Source organism: Nothoprocta perdicaria, unplaced genomic scaffold (genome assembly GCF_003342845.1).
Source record: "Nothoprocta perdicaria isolate Ctin4 unplaced genomic scaffold, notPer1 scaffold_76, whole genome shotgun sequence".
NCBI classification, from domain to species: Eukaryota; Metazoa; Chordata; class Aves; order Tinamiformes; family Tinamidae; genus Nothoprocta; species Nothoprocta perdicaria.
The window spans coordinates 3,218,089-3,241,173 of record NW_020456043.1 but is presented as its reverse complement, the minus strand read 5'-3'; the positions used below and the strand labels follow the sequence as shown (position 1 = coordinate 3,241,173).

Genomic DNA, 23,085 nt, shown 5'->3' with positions numbered 1-23,085 from the left:
GCGCGCGGCCAGCTGCCCTGGGAGCGCGGCCACGAGCCCGGCCACGAGCGCGGCCAGGAGCACCGCGCCGCCACACAGGTAAGTGCACCTCGGGGCCCGGGCAGGGTGCGCGCCCCCGGGCCTGGGATATCCCGTTCGAGAGCTCCTTGCGGTGGGTGGGATGCTCATGAGAGAACTTATCGCTAGCGAGGAGAAGGTTGCCTGTGAATTTTGGAGGGCCCCGCAGGGCACTTCTGTGTCTAAGGGCAGTGAACGGCATCAGACCGTGCCTGGCAGAATGCTGAGGAGGGGCAGCTGTTGGGGCTTAGGTTCATATACTTGTGTTTGAGATACCCKGCAGGCGGCAAAGAACAGGCAAAGAAAGGGCATTTTGACCCTCCCGGGTACAGGCCGGAGCGGCCGAACGCGGCGCCCTGGCGCGCGCAGGTAGCGCTGCTCGGCCGCGCGCCTCCGAGCCGCGGGTGAGCCTGTGTGCCGGGGCTTGAGCTCCGGGGCACCGCAGCTCCCGCAGGGACGCGGCGCCGGCCGAGGCAGCGCATGGAGCCCCGCCGAGCTTCCGTGTCCCTGTTTCTGCCCACACCAGCACCGTGAGCACCAGCGGCCTCTGAAAAACGGCTCAGGTCGTGAACCTCGTCAGTGGTTGTGCTGCCTGACGGCTGCTTGGTGCGTTTAACACCTCCGGCAGAGGTGGACTGAACTGCACAGGTAGTTCAGTCTAGCAGAGCTTGCTTCCTAGCGAAGGAATCTAAGCAAGTGGCTCGTGCTGGAAAACGGGAACCTGTTTAGCGTTGATTTCCCCACTGCGATTATTTATTTATTCAGAATTTAATACTTGGTCATTTAGTAACTTGCTCATCAGCAGTGCTGTGTGTTCTTAGTCAGGGAGGCTTGGTTTTAACAAAGTCCCGTAGTAAGGGAGCGTCAATTAGTGCTTCTGCCCAGCAAAGGCCTTGGAAGCGTTTGTGCTTGTGCGCACATCGCGTCCTGTCCCTGGCTGGTGCGTTGTCTTCATCCAGCTGAGTTGGTTCCTAAGGTTGGTTCCTCAGAAGGTTCCTGAGAACCTTCTCCTTCTGAGCCAGGTGTCGGATGCCTGGGTACCGTTTTTGGTACCCAGAGCCAGGCTGCGGGCGGCAGGCACACGAGGAGCCTCTGTGTTTTCTTCCTGAAACAGCCTTTCGCTACTAGCCCAGGGCTCCCTACGTCAAACGTCAACCTGCCTGGAGGCGCTGCTGCTTCGGGCTGTCTCGTACCACGCAGCCTCTGCAGCGCCGGCACCTCCAGCAGCGGCTGGAAKCCTTGGAAGCCAGGGAGACTTCTGGTGGGAAAGGAAACGGGATGCGGCTCCCTGTGGGATGCGTCTCCCTGCGGGATGCGTCCGCTGCTGCCGCTCCCTGCGCACCCAGGTGGCAGGCGGAGCGGGATTCCCTTGGGTTATCCAGGGACAGCGCTGGAGCAGCCTCCCGGCCCGCACAGGAATTGTCCGCAGTCAGGGCAATCAGTAGAGCACAGAGGGCTTTTCTTCTCCCCAGCACCTCATTCAGGGTAACATGAATCGCTCGGGACTTAATTGGGTCATGGTGTCACTGGCTCTATCTCCATTTGCCAAATGGACGTTAAAGCAACAGGATGAGTATTGAGGCAGTTATCGGGTTGCTCTAGGTGGACAGTTTTGTTCCTGCGCCTTCACATCCTCATCGTTTACGTGATTCTACTGTTGCGTCTCTGGGCGTAGATTTAAAGCCCTGTGAGGCTGGGGACCACCTCTGATTTTATTTATTTATTTATTAAGTAAAGTATCCGGGTTTTGGTCCTGTTTCGTTACCTGAGTACAGGGAAACTGCTCCTGTCCTGGCGCGCTCGTCTGCGATGAACGCGGGCAAACTGTGTTTGTGCTCAGGATGCTCTCCTTGCTTGTGTGTGGCCTCGGCTTGGACAGTGCTGTTCTTGAAGACCTTCCTGATGAGCTGCGGTGTATAGTGCAGATACAGATCGCTGCATACATGGCTTTTCTCAATAAAGCCATTTACCTGGGGCCTCCGACAGCCGAGGGCAGGGGCAGTAGCTGCCCCCGGCACATCTTTGTGGCTGCTGCGCCTGTTGTGCAGATTTGGGTAACTGGTTGCTTGCAGAAACGTAAAAATTAATCATTAATTTGGACATTCCTTGGAGATGAATTTGTTTAAAAATTAACTTGTGGAGTCATTCTGTGGCTGAAAGAATGCATGAAACTAGATTAATGTTTAAAAATACTTTTTACTAATGTTTTTAGGAGCCTGCTGTACTGTGATTGTCCAAGGCCATGTCTAGACGCCGCTGATCTGATAAGGTGTGAGGTTAAACACGCATAAGTTAATATGTACTAACAATGCAGGGTAGATAAAGCACACTGCCTTTAGGGGCTGTTTGTCTTGGTGCAGCTAGTGCCTGTGCTGATGAATTGGTGATGGATGAAAGTTTCCTGTCGCTGCTGAAGCGCTTTGAGACGGGTTTGATGCCACGTCCACCTGCAGGCTTGAAGGTGTCAGCTGTGCTGGAGCCTTCGCCCGGAGGAGGAGTGAACAGCCTGATGGTGCGACACCGTCACCGCGAGCGCCCAGCCCGTACTGGGCCTGCTTGTCGCCGTTAGCTCTCTGCAAATTCAGCGTATAACGTTGTTGGAGTTTGCTGAAGTTAATGTTCTCTTCCCAGAGCCACCGGTGTGTGGGCGCTGCTCTCATTCCTTGCTTTAAGCCTTGCAAGATGTAAACAAGTCCAATCTGAATGGAGCCAGATCCTACCCCAAAATAAATATTTACTTCAKTTTTTTAAGGCTTGGTATGACCCTCCTAGTCCCTTGGGTGCTGGCTTTGCGCAAYTGGAGTTAACCTGCTGTAAGCAAACGTGTCGCATTCCCCAGCGGCTCCCCCGCGTCGCGCCCCGCTCAGGAGGCATCGCGGCGCGTGGCAGTGTGTGCCTTGGAAGCAGCCCCAGCCCGCCCGCCGCCCCKTAGCTCTGCGCTCCCACACTGCCGCTTCAGCTGAACTATCGAAAAAACGAGTTCAGTAAAAGCAATTTGCAGTTTGGGAGATATTTAAAGAAATATCTGAACTATAAGCATCGCTAGTTCCACGGAGCTCCTGGAAATGGAAGAGCAAACCTGTCGCACGCGTGAGCCTTCGCCTAACTGCATTATTGGTGCTGCACGCGGCCTTCCTGTGCCTGCTCATAGCTGCCTGTGAGTGTCTGCAGTGGTCTGGAAAAGGGGTTTCATTTTCCCCAGTGGATAAGCAGGATTGTGAGATGATGGAGGCAGCCCTGTACATGTGATAGAACCTGTTCTCTMATTGCAAGTGGAAATCTTTGGGGAAAGAGTCACAGTTTTCCAAGGCTGAGAGTATTTCAGGGTGCCACCTGTTTGTGCTGTGCTTGGTTGCCTCCCTGAGCAGATGGAGCTTCCATCCCTCCCGGGGCAGCCGCTTTGGTGCCCGGGACAGCGAGTGACCTGGGCAGGGAGTGACCTGGGCAGGGAGGGCTGTTCTGCTGGCCCAGTCGGTGTTTCTGGTGGGCAGGGATTCAAACTCAAGTTAAATGAAATCAAAGCCTTAGAGAATCGATCATCTGTGCTGGTGAAAAAGCTGACAGCTTGAGGTTTGTTTTCCTTTGACAGCCGCGCGTGTGCCTGTGCTAGTTAACGCGCGCCGCTGTGCTGTGCTGTGCTGTGCGGAGAGCAAAGCGGAGCGGTGCCCGGCTGCRGCCGGGGCTCGAGCCCAGCTGGGCGGTCGCTCCCCGCCGCGGAGCTCTCCCGTCCACGTGCTGCTGCGGCCGGCGGCAGRGCCAGCCCGGGAACAGCCTCCGGCGGGCTGGGAACGCGGGGCCGCAGCCTAGCGCCGCGTGCGGCCGGCTCCGCGTGGCTCTTGCACCGGGCGGGAATTTCTGCTGAGTTCCCAGGTTCGGGCCCCATCCTTAGGCTGCACCGAAATGGTCACTGGCCTTAAAATGCCTGTTTTTTAATAAGTAACTGCACTGTGTGTGTTTTGGGCCAGAAATCACAGAATCCTCTACTCRCACAACTGGTATACTGAATAAAGGAAGTTTTTTAGTCCTGACATAATGCAGTATTTCCAGTGCTGTTTGGACTTGCACTTTTGCCTCTGTGTGGAGCCTGCCCTATAAAAAAGGAGAACAGAGTTGATTTCTACAGCCTTGAGATGACCTAAATTGTTGATTTTAATAATTAATTGGAAAGCAAGCAACCTTTATTTAGAGCAGGATCCTTATTTTGTTAGGTATTTATATTTTGCAGAATTTGGCTTTAGTCTAATGGATTCTCATTCCAAGAGAGCACTCAGTTCTCTATTATGAAGTTAAAAAATACATTTTTTGGTGAGAGCTCTGAGTTTTTGAACTGCTCCCCTGTCTCTGCTGCAGCAACTGGCATTGGGTTTCAGGGCAGTGAGAGGCTTCGTGCCTTGTTTTATGCTTCTGAAACTTGGATTTTATGTTTTATTTCTGCAATGCTTGAAGAAGCAGATCTCGATCCTTCCAGCAGATCCACCGATTTTAGTATTAATTCTGATGCACTACAGTATGTGTAAGAATTAGTATAAGAAAGACTTATTTCGTATCTGCTGCTCTAGCTACGGGGTCATTTTGTCTGAGACACCATTCTGGGCAGTGCTGGGTCTAGATGACTGTGTTRCTTCTGTAATTTGGGGAATTTAAATTGGGGAATTGTAAAGAAAAGGGTTGAACGTTGTGTTCTCACAGTTTCGYGTTTCTTTATTTTCCTTTCTCTTAGAACTTTTTTCCACCCGATGACCTCCTTCAGTCTCCAAAGCTAAGACCCTCTCAAGGAATGCCAGTCAGTGACGAGTTATTCTTTAGTAGAAAAAGACCCTCAAGGAATTTATTTCAGAGCAGTGTAGATCTGAGCTCGGAACATTCTTCTCTTTGTGCTGGTGAGTACYAACAGGGAGAAGTTTTTGATGAAACAGGCAGTGTATGTCATTTATGAAATAGATGTAGAAGAACTTGAATGTAATTTTGTAGCTTAATGGACATGATTTATCATTTGTTGATTATTTCTTTTAATACTTATTTTCTTTTGCTATGAGTAATTGAGTGATGGGCCCAGGGCTTTGTCTCTGCTGAAGCAAGATGTGATAGTTTGTTCTTGCTGTTGGAGAAGTGCATAACCAATCCAAAACTGCAACCACAGTCCTCCAGTGCTGCTCTCCTCACGTGGGTGTTCAATAGCATAGATAGATCTAAGCGAGCTTGTAAATCATTGTGTTTGCAGGCAGCACCATGCTTCCCTAGTGCACCTAGTGCAACCTGGCCGTGCAGAGCACGACCAAAAGGAAATACTATATTCTTGGTTTCAATATTTTCTTTTCCGCTTTATGCAGTCTGTTAGGGTAGAAAGCTCTCTAAAGAGCAAGCTTTGAAGATTGCTTTGGGTTTTCAAAAGCAGTTCTATAAGGGACTGTAGGTTAGTTGTATGCTTAATTTATGCTACCAGTGCAGACTCAGTGATTTGTATCTTAATGCAAAAAGGCATGTGAAGAAAACGGGCAAGACCAGACTTGATTTATTCTGTGTGCTTGGCAGCACGCTGTGCCCTCTTCCTGGTTCAGGGAGCACTGCCATGTGCAGAATGCAAAGTTTAGTTACCATTAGGCTAGGAGTGACCTCATCCTGAAGAAACTTGCCGTTGTGGGGGATTTTGAGGTGATATCTCACCTTTATTGTCACATACTGGGGGTTTTTCTGGKTTTTTTTTTCTGTTTTTTTGGCCCCCTCCCCTCCCGGGAGTTGGAGCGAAGCCCTGGACGAACGGCCAGCCGCTGCTGAGCCTGTGCACAGTGTCCTGGGGTTGCTTAGAGACACTTGAATGCAGCATTAAAAACTTGCAGACCGCTTAGGTTCTACGTGGCAASTTAGAAAAGAAGTCTTAAATCACTATTAAATATTACTCTCTATTTTGTAACATATGTTAAGTATTTATATGTTATTTGTGTTTTCCTTTTGAAAGGTGCTATGGGCTCCCATCAGCCGCCTATTTCAGGGAAATGTGGACAACTTGGCCGCACACAGATGTACGGGAAGAGTGGTAGTGTGGACTCTGATTTACAGTTTTTAGGATTAGATAATGCTCAGCAAGAGAAAGGTACGTGATACATGTCTGTGTCAGATGACTTAAACCTTTGCTAAATGTCGTGTCCTGCCTGTACAGAAGTGGTCGTGTCTTGTGGCTGTTTTTCACTCCTGATTATTTAATTTGCAGCCCACACCTTTGCTCAGTATCTGGCTGCATCAGGGTAACATAATTTGAACTTTTTTTTTTTTTTAAATACAGTCGTTAAGGTATCACTGCCTTACGTAACCTAAGCCTACCTTAGGCTCATACTCGTGTCATCATGTGCAGGAAAAGTAAATTGATGAGTGATAGATAGTGCGGTTTGAAAAATGGCTTCATATCAGCTGATTTACTTTGATTTGTTGCTTGGCTGGGTGCTAACCTTCATTTCTAATTGTCCAGGGAGCGTCGTGTTTTGTGTGTGTGTTGTTGTTTATTTGTTTCTGTTTGTTGCTGTGCATCCTTGTCGTAGGAGTCGTCGGCGAGGCGGGTGACCCGAAGCGCTGCTCCCCCGTTGCTTGCTCAGGGCGCTGCAGCGTGCGCGTGCCCGGCGAGGCGGCGAGGGCGCCGTGCAGCGCGGCGGCCGCGCGGGGCTCGCCGGGCGCCTTGGCGCTGCCCTCGTGCGCGCCCGGCCGGCCGCGGGACACGGCCCGCAGCCTCTCGCTCTCGTGGCCGCTGCAGAGCTTCGAGGGGCTGCCCAGGCCCGGCCCGCAGAAGCAGCAGCCGGGAGGCAGCGCAGGTAGGAGCGCTGCGAGCCTGCCCTGCTGCGGAGGAAGGTGCACACCGCCATGTGTCATTCCTTSTGCCCGTTAAAAATGTACGATAAAGTAGAATATGGAACAGTACCATTTTCCTGTTGGTGATGTGTCGGTAAAGAGTCCACCATCAAGCTAAAATAAAAACAACCCCCAAAATCTGGGGCTTAAAAAGAAAGCCAGTAAAGAAAGACCCGTTAACTCCAGTACTTGGACTAATGTATATGTAAAAATTTTACTCATTGCATTTTGACTTTTCACTTTTTTATTTGCAATTGGAAAATTATGTATCAAATTACTGACTCTCAGAATAGCACTTTAAAATCTGGCTAAAAGCAGCTGCGTCTCTTAATGAGTGGAACCTATGCTAATTTCATCTCAGTTTACATTGACACTACTGTTCATGACCTGATTTTCTCTATCTTGAAAAAACCTCATTTGCGCTTAGCTAAATAGGTTCAAGTGTTTATTAAATGAAATCTTACTGGAGGTTAAAAGTAACTTTACTATCAATCTAGCACATAGGTAGTTCAAGCAAAGCAAGACTTTCCACAGAAAGTTTTGCATATGTTCAAAGATATCAGTTTTATATTTAATCTTAATTCAAACTTATAATTTGTGTATTTGTAGAAAATCTCTAAATTAGTTCTTTGGAAGCTGTTTGTGCCATGAAAGCATATGGCCCTACCCTGGGGATGTGTGTTCAAGCACCTGCTGATTTTCTATGTATTTTCCATATGACTTTCATTTTTCTTTTTCCACCTCCTTAGATTAACTTCATTGTTGTTGCACAGCGTACAGCAGAGTTTGCTAGAGTGCAGGTCTTTTTTTCTGGGTTAAGAAAGATAAATTTCAGTACTTTCTAAAGGTACTAAGTGTACGTTGGTGTGCATGTGCATGGAATAGACCAATGTATATTTTATTTATATATGTAGAGTCAGGAAGTTATAGAAGAAGCCATGCAAGAAGGCATATCTGGTACCGTTCCATTACCTTGTCAAATTAAATGTTGGAAAATGTGCATGAGTCAGTATTCAGAATTGGTTTTTCTTTTGGTGCATTTGGAAAATAGAGATTGGAGGAGCGATGCTGAGAACTTTCCAAATGATGAATGGTATAGAAATCTGATTTTTACCTTGGTCAGGGACAGGCCTTGATCCAGCGCAGCGTGGTTCTTTCTATGTTCGTACTGTTCATACAAATGCAATTTGCTCATACCGTGTTCTTGAGGTGTATTTATAACCTACACGCATTTACAGCAGTAACTGCAGCTAAATGACACGTGTTTTTCCCGCCGCGCGGCTCCGCGATGCCTGACGAGCGCTTGTGTCCCGCCAGGGGCCGTGCCGCCGGCCGGGCCGCCCGCGCTGCCGCTGAAGCCGGCGCTGGTGCGACGCGCGGCGGCGCCGCGGGGCCTGCCCGTGCCCGCCGTGCCGCGTGCCGCCCCGCGCCTCCCCGCCACCGCCACCGGCACCGCGCTGGCAGCGCAGCTCGCCGCCCTCAGCCTCCGCGAGCAGGAGCTCGACCCCCACGAGGTGGGTTTCGGGGGGCGCTCGGTGGGCGCTTCTGGGAGCGCTGGTTGTGTTCTTTTGCATGACAATAAATGTTTGCTCACGTGGGTTTTGTGTTTGCTTTGTGGGTTTTGTGCTGCGCTGTCCCCAGTGCAGCAGCTCTTCAGGAAGACCACGCATACGTGAATATATCTTCTTTTCCTGAGAGTAGAAATCATCATGTAGTASCATGGCAGGAACTATAGACATTGATACACTTTCTGTTCTCGCTGCTTAAAGTTTAAATTTAGTGTCAGACTTAAATAGTAATTCTTTCTTTGGTTATAGCAAAGGACTCAGAGTAACTTTATTACTAAAAGGTTTGTCTGATTCAGATTCCCCAGTCTTCCAAATTTGTTAAAATTTGTCTTTGATACTCCAGGGTGTCTTGGCTGTATTAGAATTCAGTCATTTCTGGGTAAAATTAGAAAATCTGAAGTGAAGCTGGACAAACATGTTCCCACCTTCTTTAACACAGATCGAGCWGAGGAGGTCATTGCATTTGCTTGGGTTTCTGTGATCTGCCCAGCCTGGTCCTGCGGGGGCTGTGCTTGCTTCTGTCCCGCTCTCAAATCCTGTTGTTGATCCCTGTGGATTGGAAGCAGTTGCAGTAGGACCTGCTGGCTCTGCTCCACAATCTTTTCCTTCCACCCCATAGTAATTTGATGTGCTAAACAGGTTGAGGAAAAAGAAACTGTGTTTCTCTCCTCCATCCTCAAATCCTCCCTTTCATGTCACAAACCAATATCTCCTTTTTTTAATCAAATATATATATCCTGCCAAGAGGAGAGGATCTGCAGTGGTGTGAGGGTCTTACAGCTTTCCTGCTTGTTTAGAGTAGGAGCTGTGAGTGAATTTCAGGATGCACTTGTGCATGTCTGCAGCTTTGCACAGGTCACTTTGCCAAAGGCCGGGACCCTGCATGCCACCCCTGCTGCAGCCACCACACATTTTAGTTATTGCAGCCTGTTGAAAAGAGTGAGAGCAGCTGATTGCAAGCAGTCTGTCCTTGTGTTTTGCAAAACGAAGCTGCATGCATCCTCTGTGCAATGCTAGCGTTTGTTTGCATTATGATTGTTCTCCTGAAGTGAATGTGTTGAGATGYGCATAACGTGTGCAGGTGTTCAGCGGTGCTGCCCCGCTGGGGCCTGCTGAACTGCCCTTAGGGATTTGAACTAGAGGTTTAGAAACATCCTTGCTTTTGCTTAGGAAAGCCCTTTTCCTGTGCAGTGAGTAAATACTGCTGTTTGCTTTTCTGTCCTGTCCAGATGCAGAGCTCCCTCCGATCCGTGCGGAACAGCGCAGCTAAGAAGAGGGCGAAGCTGAGCAGCAGCATCTCAGACCTGGAGAGTCCCGATTCCGCCCTCAAGCCCCATCTCCCCGGGGACTCTGGTTCCCGCGCGTCCTCCCCGAGCGCCAGCTCCTGCAGCGAGAGCGGCCTCTGCGGCCGCGAGGCTCGGGCCTCGCCGGTGGCCGCGGCGCCTCCCMGGAGGAGGGTGATGTGAGTGCAGCGCGTGGGTCAGCGCCGGGGGTTAGCCRGCCACTCCAGGGCTGAAACCTGTGCTTTGTGTCCTGTAAACCTGGTTTTACTCRTCAGGTGCTTCCCTGCCTAAAAACGCTGCTCGGCACTCCAGCTGCTGGAATATTTTGTTCCAGTTCGSTGCAGCTTTTCACTGGACGGAGTCCCAAGTGCAGCCATAGTAACACTGTGCCCTTGAAGGCCTGCCAGTGGCAGTGAATATTTTATGAGGATTTTAGCCTGTCATAGGAAGTACATGAACCATAGCTGAAACAAATGAGGAAGGACAAKGAGTTAAGAGGAGAGATAAGGTTTACTTACTACAGCCTGGACATTTAAGCAGGATTTTTTTTTTCTTTTGAGATAAGAGGAAAGCAAAGTCAGTGTTCCTTATTGCAAAGCACAAGCTGTTCCTTTTTTTTTTTTTATTGACAAACTAAACTAAAAATGCCTTCAGTGAACTTTACTGAGAAGAAATTGTGATGTTATGAGTTAGTTTGAATATGAAGTTGATTATGAGCAAAATGAACTATTTTTTTAATGAAATAAAACTTTGTAGAATTTTACTGGTTCTGCAGTGCCCAATCTTCTGTCCACTCCTGGAGCCTGTGGTGAAGTTGCTTGCAGCTCTGAGCCTTAGAATACTTTGTATTTTTGTATACGGTGACTTTATCCTTTTAAAACTGGTATACGGTTGTATTGCCAAAATAGGAAGGAAAGGAAAGGATGTACAAAAGGAAGGTTGTTGAGACAGGGAGAGACTAGAATGGTTCAGAAACAGAGTTTTCACAGCTGTGGAGTCTCGGGAGTAATTTCTGTCTTCCATGTGTGCATTCCTGCTGAATTGTAGTTCCAAAAATAACCTTTCAAGTAACATATGAGAAGGCAAGAATACCCAAAAAATCAAAATTATAAAATTCTGCAGATGATGTTATTTGAGACAAGGTTTTGAGCAGAACAGATGTGAATAACACTGCAGAATGTGGCACATACCGTTGCAGTTACGCTGCGGCCACACAAGCTTAATATTTTACAAGACTCACAGATACTTGATCAAAGAGGTTAGATCTGATACTAATTTACCAACACTGGAGACTGATACTGTCTATTCACAAAATAGGTACAATGTGAGCAACAAAATTACAGATTTCTTCTGTGTAACTACTTTTAGAAGGATTTTATCCACTGATACAGTACCATGAACAACAGGAGCTTGATACTGGTGTTGGTGAAGTTTCCCCTCAGTTGCTAACATGAACACTAAAATAAAGCATCTTTAATATTCAAATAAATAATAAAAAAACTGTCAATATCATCTGGCATAAAACAGCTTATTCTGGTGAGTATCTGTCTGTAGGAAACTGAGCTGAATGCACAGCTAATTTCTGAAAATTTAAAGTCTGAAGTTTGGGTCGCTCTACTGTTCTTTGCCAGATTACAGTTAGCAGTATTAGTTCCCTAGATAAATGATTCCTTAGCTTTCTGAATGTGTGTGAATTTTACTCCTCCTGTAAAGTCTAGTCTTAAGAATTGTCATTATGGTGTTCTTAGTAGTGGAACTGCTATTGCAATAATTTTACTGATTTTTTTTTTATTGGGTGTGAACATTTATAGGAGTATGAATATTTGTGGGGAAGAGAAACTGAAATATGTCTGTGTGTCTGCTAGAAAGTGTTGTTCAGGTGGGCTTCGACTAGTGTGTAGAATTGTATGTATAAAGGTGTATTTTATATTGTAACAGGTCAGACACCTTCCCTCTACTTGGCAGCAAATTACAGCCCCCTAGGATATCTTCAGCAAGAAGCAGAGAGACTAATGGGCCAGAACAGACCTCCAGCACAGGTATTTTACTGTGTTTATAAATACATAAGTGGTTTTGTAGATAAACCAGAGGGATTGCTTTGGCTAGTGTCTGACTGGACTTGGTCTTACTTGGTCAGTGGGATACTATACCCTGAGCACTTAAAAAAAAAAAAAAAAAAAAAACCTAGACTTTATTTGATCAAACTGAGTTATACTGTGATCCTGCAGGTGAGAAGAAATTCAATTTTTTTTTTTTTTTTTCTATGTCATGATAAAATGTTTTCATACAAAGAGCACCTGTGAGTATGTGTCCTTTGAAATTCAGGAGGGTATTGTTTGGAAATTCACTGGACCCCAGCTAGATAGGAGTAGAGGGGTGAGAGGTTGAAAGCAGTTGATATCCTYGTGGATAGCTGGAGGTGCTGCTCTGTTCTGTGCACATAGAGCCCTCTGGGCTCTCTTCTAGCCCCTCTTCCTGGACGCCTGCTGCGGAGCACCCCCTCAGCAGCTGGGTGTGTTTTCAGAAAACTTGGTGGTTGTCAGATTGGAGGGCGTCATACAAGACTGTAATCTGCAAAACTATCACATTCAAAAAACAACAGTGGGTGCTGAAATTGTTCTTTTTTTTCAGAGATTGTTGCCAAGGCCCTTGGTTTAGTTAGGATTATTTTTAGAATAAATCAGCTAACATGTTTGTCAAGCAACAGCTTAGGCTGGAAAGCAAATTCTGTAGATATGTAGTAATACATTTTGTGGTTGACCCTTASCATTCATTACATGAAAATATCTCTTGTGAGAAGTTGACCTTCAGGGTAAAATAATGAGCAGCATAATAATTTTACTTGCTGAACGAGCTGATCACTCATAACAACCAGCACCAGACCTCTTGTGAAGAGCTGACAGCTTACTTTACTGATAAGGTCAACTCAATATAGTTCAAAATCCTGTATTACACAGAACTTTTCATAAAATATACTCGCTATTTTTCCTTTACAGGACTAATGTTTCATAATAAAGAGATCTCGAATGTCAGCATAGTTGACCAGCATTTGAGATGTGGCAATGGATGTGATGATTTTGAAGACAAGAAGCAAAGTGAAGTGTCACCTACTATTTTTAAAAGACAAAACACAGAACACCAAAGAAATTTTAGGCATTCAAAAGGTTTGTGAGTCTGCTGCATTGCTGTTCATCTGACCTGTCATTTAGGACAGACCAGCTTTTATAGAAAACMCTTTTCAGGGTGTTTATTTATTTWTTTTTTTTTCTCCTAGTCTATTCTAATCAGTTGAGGGGATTTGACATTAACTAAAATTAGAGTGTCAGTAGAAATTAAAGATCAGGAGATAGTAAATGCCATGCAAAAAATGATAAAATATTATTTATCTCAGTGTGAATATTAAGACCGTTAAAAGAAACATATGTTACCTTCTATTACAAATATTTACTCTTATTACAACTGTGGAAGAAATTATATTTACTGCATGGTAAATATTATTCTGAGGATATCAATATTTGCAAACTTCATTGACTTTTTTAAAAAATCAATGATTTATAAATACGATAAAGAATTCAGATGTCAGCATAGAAGAATAAAACACAAAAGGGCAAACTCTGTGATTTGCATGATCAATGTTTTTTTCTTCTTTCTTTCTTTTTCTTTTTTAAGGTTTTACAGGGTCAACTTCTAGTTTTCAACAAACGAACAGCCTAGATTTCATTTCACCAAGGGTCTTGCCAGAAGATTCAGTAGCAGTTGTCGGTAAAGGTATTACAAAACCAAAATCATCCCTATCATGTTTTTAAAATGGGGGAAAATGTCTTTTTACAGAGGTGGTTATTTTGATGAGGACACGGCATGATTTGCCTTCCAGGTGTTTTTGGGAGCTCTTCCACGCTACCGTGTGGCCGCTCCGTAGCGCGTGTGGAGAGCGGGGTTGAGCAGGCTGTGAAAGCAGGCCCTGAGCCGTCGCCGGGGGCCGGTGCGAGAGGCCTCTGGCAGAGCAGCGCTGCCCTTCTCCACGGGGAAGACGAAAAAGGGGTAAGAATTACAGGACGATTTCATTGCCTCGCTGGTGTTTTTAATAGGTATGAACACAGCTGCATATATAGTTTTATATATTGGGAAAGAAGAGTTTGATTAGGAAGCATTAATTCATAGCTCAGGTGGCTGGCAATACAAATCCTTATGTTAGTCAAGGAGTCCCATTACATTTTGAAGACTAAAGCTGGGTTAATAATGGSAACTCATTTGTCAACATCTGGTTGTCTGTGTGCAAATTGTTCTGAACAGCTCATTTAACTTTTTTGGCAAACTATAATGAGAACAGTTTCTTTCGTATAAATGTTATATTGCAGAATGTTACATTAAGCAGAAGTTTCTTGTAATTCAGAGTTATTTTTCTAACAGTGACTAAATAAAAAGGGGGGCTATATTTTCCTCAATAAATTGTCAACTTCAGGGTTTTTTTGCACGCTAATAAAAGGCTGGAATGGACTGGCTTTTTCGAGTCATAAATAAATATGAAATAAACTTGATTKTCTTGACATAGTCCATATGGAATTTGCATTCTTACCTCTAACAGGGCAATAATAGTGGTTTTTTTTGTTTTTTTTTTTTTAATTATTATTACATCTCCTAATGGTGGAATAATTTTGTGCAGATAAAAGTTGCCATGTCAAAATCTGCCCAGGATAAGATGAGGCAGAAGAAAAAAGAAGAAAGGGAACAAAATCACAAGGAACAACACAAAGTTAAAGACCTCAAAGTAAAAGAAGAAAATCCCTGGGCAACAATCAAGATGAATGAACCAGAGAAAATGACAATAGAAAGTGAGAACTAATGGTTATCTTAAATGCATAATGTTCCTTAAATGATRATGAAGTTGAAATTATAATTCTGAGATAATTCTTAAAGATTATGACCCTTAGGTATGACTTTAATGAGTTTTACCTTGCTATTTGCTCTCCAGACATTTCTTATAGGTTTTGCAGTACAAAAAATGGAGAGCAAAGTGCTTAGAAGAAATATTTGAAAAAATGCAATTAGTAAAAAATACAAAAAGCAAGTTAAGACTTAAAATACAAGTCATTTCCAAGTCATTTTCTGGTTTTGTTGTTAGCTTGGATGTTTCTTTCTGTTTTCTAGATTTTTATGGAGATACATTGGCATCATCAAGAGGTGAATCTTCGCCATTAGAAAACATTGTCTTGAGCCCTTCATTAAAAAGAACATCCAGTTTGAAGAAGACACAATGTTCAGCCATGCTGGATGCTGGTAAGCTGTGACTGAACATAAATGACTAAACCATATGTAAAAGCCTATGTTAAAATGTTTGTGGACGAGTGGAGAGTGAGAGTTCCAAAATAGGATCAGGCTTAATACGATTTATCTGTAAGATAGATTGGCCTGAGATGCTCTAGGAAATGACTGGAGTGGGGAGGAAGGGAATAGAACTCACCACTGACACCTCAAAATATTTTTCAACCTTAATTTGTTAGGAAAATGTTTCAAACACTAGAGTTTTTCACCTTGCTCAATGACTTAAATGATATAAAATGCTGATGGAAAATTGGCTGTCCTCTGGATACTTCCTGACCCAAGAAAAACAYTTCTGGGTAGGGTATGTTTTCACCGAGATGCCTGTAAGATGCTCAGTGGAAACTTTTCAGAATACAAGCTCGTGTTGGCTATGGTCTGAGGCTTGGGAATTTCCCAGTGGTCTGTAATACTGGAAGAAATAAGAATGCATTGTAAACTTGACAGAGTACTGGATTTAATACGACAATAAATTAGTTTGCCAGATAAGAAGAACTTTATGCTACAATGAACTCAATCTGATTATTATTGTATATAAAATGGAATTCATTTGTACATTGGACTAAAAGTTTTATGTTAACAACACTTACTTTGTGGTGCTTACTTATTTTTGTGACTGCATACCTTACAAAATTATTTGTCAGTAGCCAATTGCTCACAATTATAATTTTCCCATCYTCTCAGTCTACAGAAACTAGATAATTTTTGTTCGATAGCACAAGATTTGTCCATCAAGCTGGATGGAGTGGCCGACACTCCGGAGGGCTGTGCTGCCATCCAGAGGGACCTGGACAGGCTGGAGAGTTGGGCAGAGAGGAACCTCATGAGGTTCAACAAGGACAAGTGCAGGGTCTGCACCTGGGGAGGAATAACCCCAGGCATCAGTACAGATTAGGGGTCGACCTGCAGGAAAGCACCTCCACGGAGAGGGACTTGGGAGTCCTGGATGACACCAAGTTAACCACGAGTGAGCAGTGTGCCCTCGTGGCCAAGAAGGCCAATGGSATCCTGGCCTGCATCAGGAGGAGCGTTGCCAGCAGGTCAAGGGAGGGGATCCTGCCCCTCTACTCAGCTCTGGTGAGGCCGCACCTGGAGTACTGTGTKCAGTTCTGGGCACCCCAGTATAGGAGGGACGTGGAGCTTCTGGAGAGGGTCCAGAGAAGGGCAACCAGGATGATTAAGGGAATGGAACATCTCTCGTATGAAGAGAGGCTGAGTGAGCTGGGCCTGTTTTCTCTGGAGAAGAGACGGCTCAGAGGGGATATGATTAATATGTCTAAGTTCAGGAAGAGAGAATGCAGGGAGGAAGGGGACAGGCTGTTCTCACTGGTGGCCAGCGATAGGATGAGGGGTAATGGCCACAAGCTGAAGCATAAGAAGTTCCGTCTCCAGGTGAGGAGCAACTTCTTTACTGTGAGGGTGACAGAGCAGTGGCACAGGCTGCCCAGGGAGGTTGTGGAGTCTCCTACTCTGGAGGTCTTCCAAACCCGCCTGGATGCCACCCTGTGCCACATGCTGTAGGTGTGCCTGCTTGAGCAGGAAGGTTGGACTAGATGATCTCTATAGGTCCCTTCCAACATTAAATATTCTGTGAATCTGTGAATCAAATTTCTCCTGAAAGCTGAAATTGCTTTAAACTAAATGCAATGATTTTCAGTTTCAACTGTGAGATAAAGTCTTACCTAGGTGCTTTGTTTCACCACATCAGGCTTTCACACATTGTGCTTCTATTTTTCTTTGAAACAAACAAACAAACTACACTTGTGTTTGCGACTTTTTAAAGCAGTGGTTGTATGTGGGTAATTGTATGCAGATTTTCAATCACCTGTGCCGGTATGTAGAGGATGCAACAGAAAGGTTGTCTTTCAGGCATCTTGGTCCTTTAGTAGCAGCAATCTCTATAAACCTCAAACTTTTTGTATTTTCTTCYTTTGAAGGAGCTGATTTCTTGATTGTGCTGACTGTTTGTTGTGCTTTCTGACTATGCAGATGAAGTTTCTCCTGGGGCACGAGGGCAGTATAAAGACCGGACCCCATCGGTCACTCACAGTCCGGAAATAATGGATCCATCTGAGTTGCAGCCCTTCTCCAAACCCGAAACAGCTCTCACAGAAGCGCTAAGACTTTTAGCTGATGATGACTGGTGAGTGTGAAGGTCTGTTCAGAGCCTGCCCATCTGCCCAAGGCACTGCTGCTCATAGCATTGCCTTCAACAAACTGGCCAAATGGAGGTAACCTTCCAAGGGCTGCACGAGAAGGATACATAGATATTTTTTCTGTGTGAATTTAGTTTAAATTGGAACTATTGTAAAATGATACTTTGTGTTTTCAGAAACTTCTTTTTTTTTTTGAAGTCTAAGCCCTGCTTTGTGTAGGGCCCCCACTGATAAGTATCCTCTCGTTTATTTTCTGTGGAATGCAAGGTTTTACTGCAGCCCTTATGGGAGGGACAGTGCTACCTTTTCTGTTTTGTGAAGAAAAATAATCCCTTTCTCACTCTACCACAAGATGTAGACAGATTTGCAGGAAAAGATTTAGAGGCTGGTCTGTTAACACAGCTCTAATACCACATCAAGGAGAGACYTATTGTGAAAGAATTTCCCATTTTAAATGTTATTGCTATTTACAAGCTAATTTGTTCACTGTTTTGTGCCTTGTTATTTCTATATCTTTTTTTTTCTGAGAAAATAGCAAATGTTTTGAATTTAAATATTTACTTTAACTAGGGAGAAGAAAATTGAAGGCTTGAACTTTGTGAGATGTTTGTCTGCCTACCACGCGGATATTCTGACTGTAAAACTGCATGAAACAAGTTTGGCTGTGGCTCAAGAGGTTAAATTTTAATATCAGAATATTGCACTGATTATGTATGTGTGTATATGTATTTTATAGCTCTAAGATACCTTGACATGAAATAGCATATTCATTTGTAGTTCATTTTCTCTGTTTTGGCCTTTCTCTAAAGGATGAATCTGTAGTTCAGTGAAGCAGGTCATACTTCAGTTATCAACAGTTTATTTGACTTTCTGGCAACTAGATTATGCTTTATTGCATTCTAATGCTTATATATTTTAACTCTCACACATTGTGRATCAAGTGAGAAATTTATTTCTCACTTGATTCTAAAGTTATTTAAAAATGACAATGGGAAACATTAAGCTTTACTTGATTTTAAGTATATTTATAAGCAATATTCATTGTTTGTTTGGGTTTTTCTGTGTGCAGGTCAAGAATTTACGCTCAGGTGTTTCTCGAGCTGCTGTGGTCTGTTTAGGGGATTTGTTCACCTACCTGAAAAAGAACATGGATCAAGAACTAGATAATACAGTAAAAGTCCTGTTGCACAAAGCTGGTGAATCCAACACATTTATAAGGGAAGATGTAGACAAAGCACTGAAGGCTATGGTTAATAACGTGACTCCAGCACGTGCACTTTGTTCTCTGATAAATGGAGGGCAAAGGTAATTCTTACCAAGACTTCATGGAGAAATAATTTATCARTAGATTAAGCAGTCAAGAAGAGTAATTATTTTTTTTTCCTCAGATTAAAACCATAACAACTTATCTCTGCAAAACTTATGTTCAGGGGAATATCTCTTTTGGTATATAATTAAAATACAGGTTCCCCCCCACATACACACTCTTTATTTTGCATTATGTAAAGAATTGACTCTTGCTTATATTTTCTTGTAGTTTTGCAAGACTTCTGTAGTTCTGTTCAGTATTAGTATAGTAGTCCCAAGAAACTATTATTCATGGTCTAGGAAAGCTCAGCTAGCATTCTCCTTTGCCATTTGTTCTGCAGCCAAAGGGCTCTTTTATAACTTCTTCAACACTTTTTCTTTAGAACAATACTTTTCAGCTGCATGTCTCTGAATGCAGTCGTGGTGGTCCAGTTTATATTCCTCTCTTAGACTTAACTGGTCAATGTCTTTTGTCTTCAATTTCCTGGAGGTGATGGTGGCCAGTTCTTGCGTACCTCACACCTGACTAGCTCCCATTTATGTTTTCATAGTTGGATTCTTTCCTTTAGCTTGCTTTGCTCTGCAGCAGAAGTGGTAGTATTTTCTTACACCTTACCTGTAACATATGTTTTTCTTCTTCCTTTTATATCCTCATTCACTGTGTCAGAATGCTTACTCGAACACCTACYGGCTAGATTGTGCTGGATGTGTTGTTAGTTCTAGTCATGCTGTAATGTACCTGCCATTGCTTAGAAGGGTATGAATTTCTCGTAGTCCGTTCCCTATGTTCACTATGTGAAGCCCGGTGGTGTAAAGTGAACGTAAGGGCTGCTGCACAGCTGGAACTCTTAGAGTCTGGATTCAAAATATTTTCCTTCCCATTTCCTATCCTGGGAAGTCGGTGGTTATGGAATGAAAGGCAATAAGAACTGCCCTTCCATTATTTGAACGTTAAACTGAGCAGCAGATATAAGCCTTGGAAGTTAAATAATTTGCTCGTTATTGTGGTCGTTTGTTTCGGCATGGAAGAGGCGCGGAGAGCAGCCGCGCTGCGGAGCCGYGCAGAGGTTCCGCAGGCGCCCGGGCACGGCTGCCCCTCGCCGAGGCCGCGCTCCTGAGCACGAGGGGCTCCGTCTGATCCCCACTGCGCGGGAGCAGCTTCAAACGCACTGCTTGGTCCCGACATTTCTAGGCCTGTGAAGGTTGACCCTCTGATTTGTGGACTCAAATATATTTTCAGCTGTATGAAGTAAAAAAAATTGCCTGAGCTGTGGGTCTGAATACAGCATTTGAAGCAGGAACTTTGCAGCTAAGAAACCTCTGGCTAGAGAGGTGACTCAAGTCAAGGATCACAGCGTGCCTCCAAGGCCAGCAGCTGGTGGGTCAGACCTAAGTAGCCCTGGTGGGTCAGGCCTAAGTAGCCCTGTGAGTTGCAACTTGCCTATATTGACTTCATGCAACTCTGGCCTTCTAGGAGAAATGGGCCCTGTGGAGCTATCGTCTCTTGAGCCTGGGGCAGTGAATGTAAGAATTATATTTAAAGATGAAATCTGGGAGAAGAATGATACTTTTCTTTGGTCTAACATGGAAAGCTTGAGGTTTGACATGTTTGCATGATTATACGAAATGCAGCTTATACATTGAGTTGCTTGATTCACCACAGCCTCTGCGTTCACGTTAACAGTTATGGGTTGGCTTACAAAATCATAAGATCATCTAAAATGTGTGTATTTTCTGGTTTGCATGTTTGAAGTCTACTATGATCATAAACACTTGCAACCCAATAGGTACCTATACTGGTTCCTCATCATCTATGAACTTTGCCAATAATAAGGAAAAACATTTTTATTTTTATTTGCTTTTCTGTGACACTACTGTAAAGATACCGGATTGCTGCTGAAAACCCACTTCTCTGTGTAGGTGCTTGGTCCAAGATTGTGATTGCAGGGCTAGATCTGAAATCTCAGCATTAGTACTTCAGTCACCTTTGCTGTCCATATCAGTTAATTTTAGCTTCTTATGCATACCCTGAAATGTCTTACTATTGTGCATGAGCAGCAGGTACTTGTGGGGAGTGGGGGCTTCTCGTGCGAGTTTCATGAGACCTGTGAACTCCTCAGTTGTTGTTCCGCAGTCGGTGCACGTGCTAGGAATCCTCTGTGCTGTTTTCCTTCTACAAAGCTCCGGGGGCACRTGCGTCCTCACGGAAACCTGTGTGCTCGGGGACACCTGCGTGCCCCGCGGCTGTAGCTGCAGGCGAGTCAAAGCCAGTCTTGATGAGGCTGCTCAGCTCTGGCCAGCAGTAGCGCTGCGTTCGCAGAGTTCAGCACGCTGGCAGCCAGGTTGTGGCACCGCTTTTGCAACCTGAATTGGGTTCTGCGTGGCCACGTTTTGCTGTTTAGCAGACCCAGGTAGCGGCCTTGGAGCAGCCTGCAGCCGTTCGAGCTGCCTGGGTGTCTGCTGCCGGCTGGGCGCGCGGCGCCTTTCCTTGCAGGGAGGCTGTGGCACACGTGGAGTGGCAGAAAACCAAAGTCCTGACGAAACGGGAACACGGAGATCGGGGATCGCTGGATCTTTCCGTCTGTCTGAATCGCTAGGGAGCCTCTGCCATGACTTAGAGAATCAGATCTTTTCCTTTGCTCTCCCCTTTAGGTCTGTTTTACATTTGCATTATGAAAGATAAACCATAGAAATGTCTTATTGTGCAGTAAAACTCATCTTAAAATAACCATCTTTATCCCAGGTGAAAATAAAATTAGAATGTTCTGAATTTGTGGAGTTGAATTGTATGCTGCAAACTTATGTGGGATCAGCAGCATAATTTATATGTAAGGCTACTTTGCTACACGAGTTGAAAATTGATTCCATTATTTCATCAGCATAGGTATTTGATGATCTCTTGTATAAAGTAAACTTAGCAAGATTTTTACAAGTCAATAGAATATTGCTTTATTTAATTTTAAAATGATATAAACAAATRAGATGTGGGTCAGAACATAGGAATTTCTTTTTCATAAAATATCTGGAAAGAACTTGTTAATAGTGATCTTTCTAAAATTATTTTTACAATTCTTTTAAGCAAATTAAAGTTTTGGCTTTAAAAAGAAGAAAATAACCTGTTTAARCAATCCCAGAGCTGCAGTATTCTGCCTAGTAAGAAATCAGGAGAATTAAACTGGCTTTAAACAAAAAGGACGTTATTTTTTCCCTTTTCACTCTGCATTCTTGTAGCTACATTTTTTAAGCGAATGAAATGAAATTCGGTTTAAAAAGCTGAGTGCTTTGCTCTGTGTCACTTCTGGCTTTTTGGTAAAGGCGGACCGGGCCCGCGCAYGCGAGCGGCGTCTCGGTGGCGGTCGGTGCCGTGTGCGGCAGGACAGGCGGTGCCGCGCGCGGCCCCGTCCTGCTGAGCGCCTCTCTCCTCCTCAGCCACCTGCACACGGCGGTGAGGAGATGCACAGCCCAGCACCTCGCGGATGTCGTGGAGCGCATGGGCCCTGCGCGGGTGCTCTCTGGAGCCAAGGATGTCACCGACAGGATCTTGGCTGCCACAGCCCGGTTTGCGCAGGACGGCTCCCAGGAAACCAGGTTGGTGGAGGAGCGGAGGTCSGGTCGGGGCGCCGCAGCTCACCGTTGCCCTGCAGAGGCAGGGGGTGGCTGCTGGTGACATGTGTAGTGAGGTCACCGGAACGTCCTGCCCGGTGCCCCGCGGGCTGCGGGAGGGAGAGGGGCTCCCGGACGCGCTCTCGCGTGGCGGCAGCCCCAGGGCACCCGCGCTGGGAGCAGCAGGGCTGCACTGCCCGACTGCGGGCAGCAGACACCGCGGCCTCGAGAGGGAGGCCCGCTCCTTGCCCGGCGCGCTGCGCTCCCGCTCGGGTGCCGCGTGCTGGCCGTAGCCGCCGTGCGGGAGCGGGAAGGCGCTCAGGTTGCCCRCACGGATAACTACCCTCCTGTACGTTCATGTTTTGAAATGACAAGTATCTAATTATCAATGGAGTCAYGGAGCAAACCCATGTTGACAGATTCGTACGTCATGGGCTGTTGCCTTGCAGGTATTATGGGCGAAAGATGCTCTTCAGTATGATGACTCATCCTGATTTTGATAAAATGCTTGAGAAGTATGTGCCAGCCAAGGACTTGCCTTACATTAAGGAGTGTGTTAGCAATCTGCGTCAAAAGGTATGTGGAAAAAAGCTTTTGTGCAACAGGCGAGCGATGTAAACTGGTACCAGTAGCTGTTTGGTACCAGGAAGGGGAAAGATGTGTTCAGAGAATTGCAAGTAATCAAGGGACTGCTGCAGAGCAAATTACTGCTTATCAGCTAATTCCTTGCAGACACGTGGTCAACTGCCCTTTCCTATTCCACTTCACACAGCTGTCACTTGCCTCTGTTAGAGTCTCCAGCAGTGCTAATAAATCCTTTCATCTCCGTGCAGGGTCTGGGGGAGATGCCATTAGATACCCCCTCAGCAAAAGGAAGACGTTCCCATACCAGTAGTGTTGGACATTCGAGGTCATCCTCTACTTCCAGAGATGCTGTCAACCCCAGTGAGAGGT

The 23,085-nt window shown here is 45.3% G+C and overlaps 1 protein-coding gene across 1 annotated transcript in view; it reads left to right on the top strand.

Annotated features, from left to right (window-relative positions):
* Positions 1–23,085, top strand: part of TOGARAM1 (TOG array regulator of axonemal microtubules 1) — a 31,045-nt gene that overhangs the window by 2,384 nt on the left and 5,576 nt on the right. The window contains exons 2-19 of the mRNA XM_026051509.1: positions 13–78; positions 4,778–4,937; positions 6,014–6,148; positions 6,591–6,857; positions 8,212–8,408; positions 9,692–9,924; positions 11,684–11,784; positions 12,742–12,909; positions 13,415–13,513; positions 13,620–13,786; positions 14,409–14,577; positions 14,894–15,022; positions 17,054–17,207; positions 17,791–17,896; positions 18,290–18,525; positions 21,958–22,116; positions 22,581–22,707; positions 22,965–23,083. Coding sequence (XP_025907294.1) covers positions 13–78; positions 4,778–4,937; positions 6,014–6,148; positions 6,591–6,857; positions 8,212–8,408; positions 9,692–9,924; positions 11,684–11,784; positions 12,742–12,909; positions 13,415–13,513; positions 13,620–13,786; positions 14,409–14,577; positions 14,894–15,022; positions 17,054–17,207; positions 17,791–17,896; positions 18,290–18,525; positions 21,958–22,116; positions 22,581–22,707; positions 22,965–23,083 — 2,792 coding nt within the window. The remainder of the gene's footprint in view (positions 1–12; positions 79–4,777; positions 4,938–6,013; positions 6,149–6,590; positions 6,858–8,211; positions 8,409–9,691; positions 9,925–11,683; positions 11,785–12,741; positions 12,910–13,414; positions 13,514–13,619; positions 13,787–14,408; positions 14,578–14,893; positions 15,023–17,053; positions 17,208–17,790; positions 17,897–18,289; positions 18,526–21,957; positions 22,117–22,580; positions 22,708–22,964; positions 23,084–23,085) is intronic.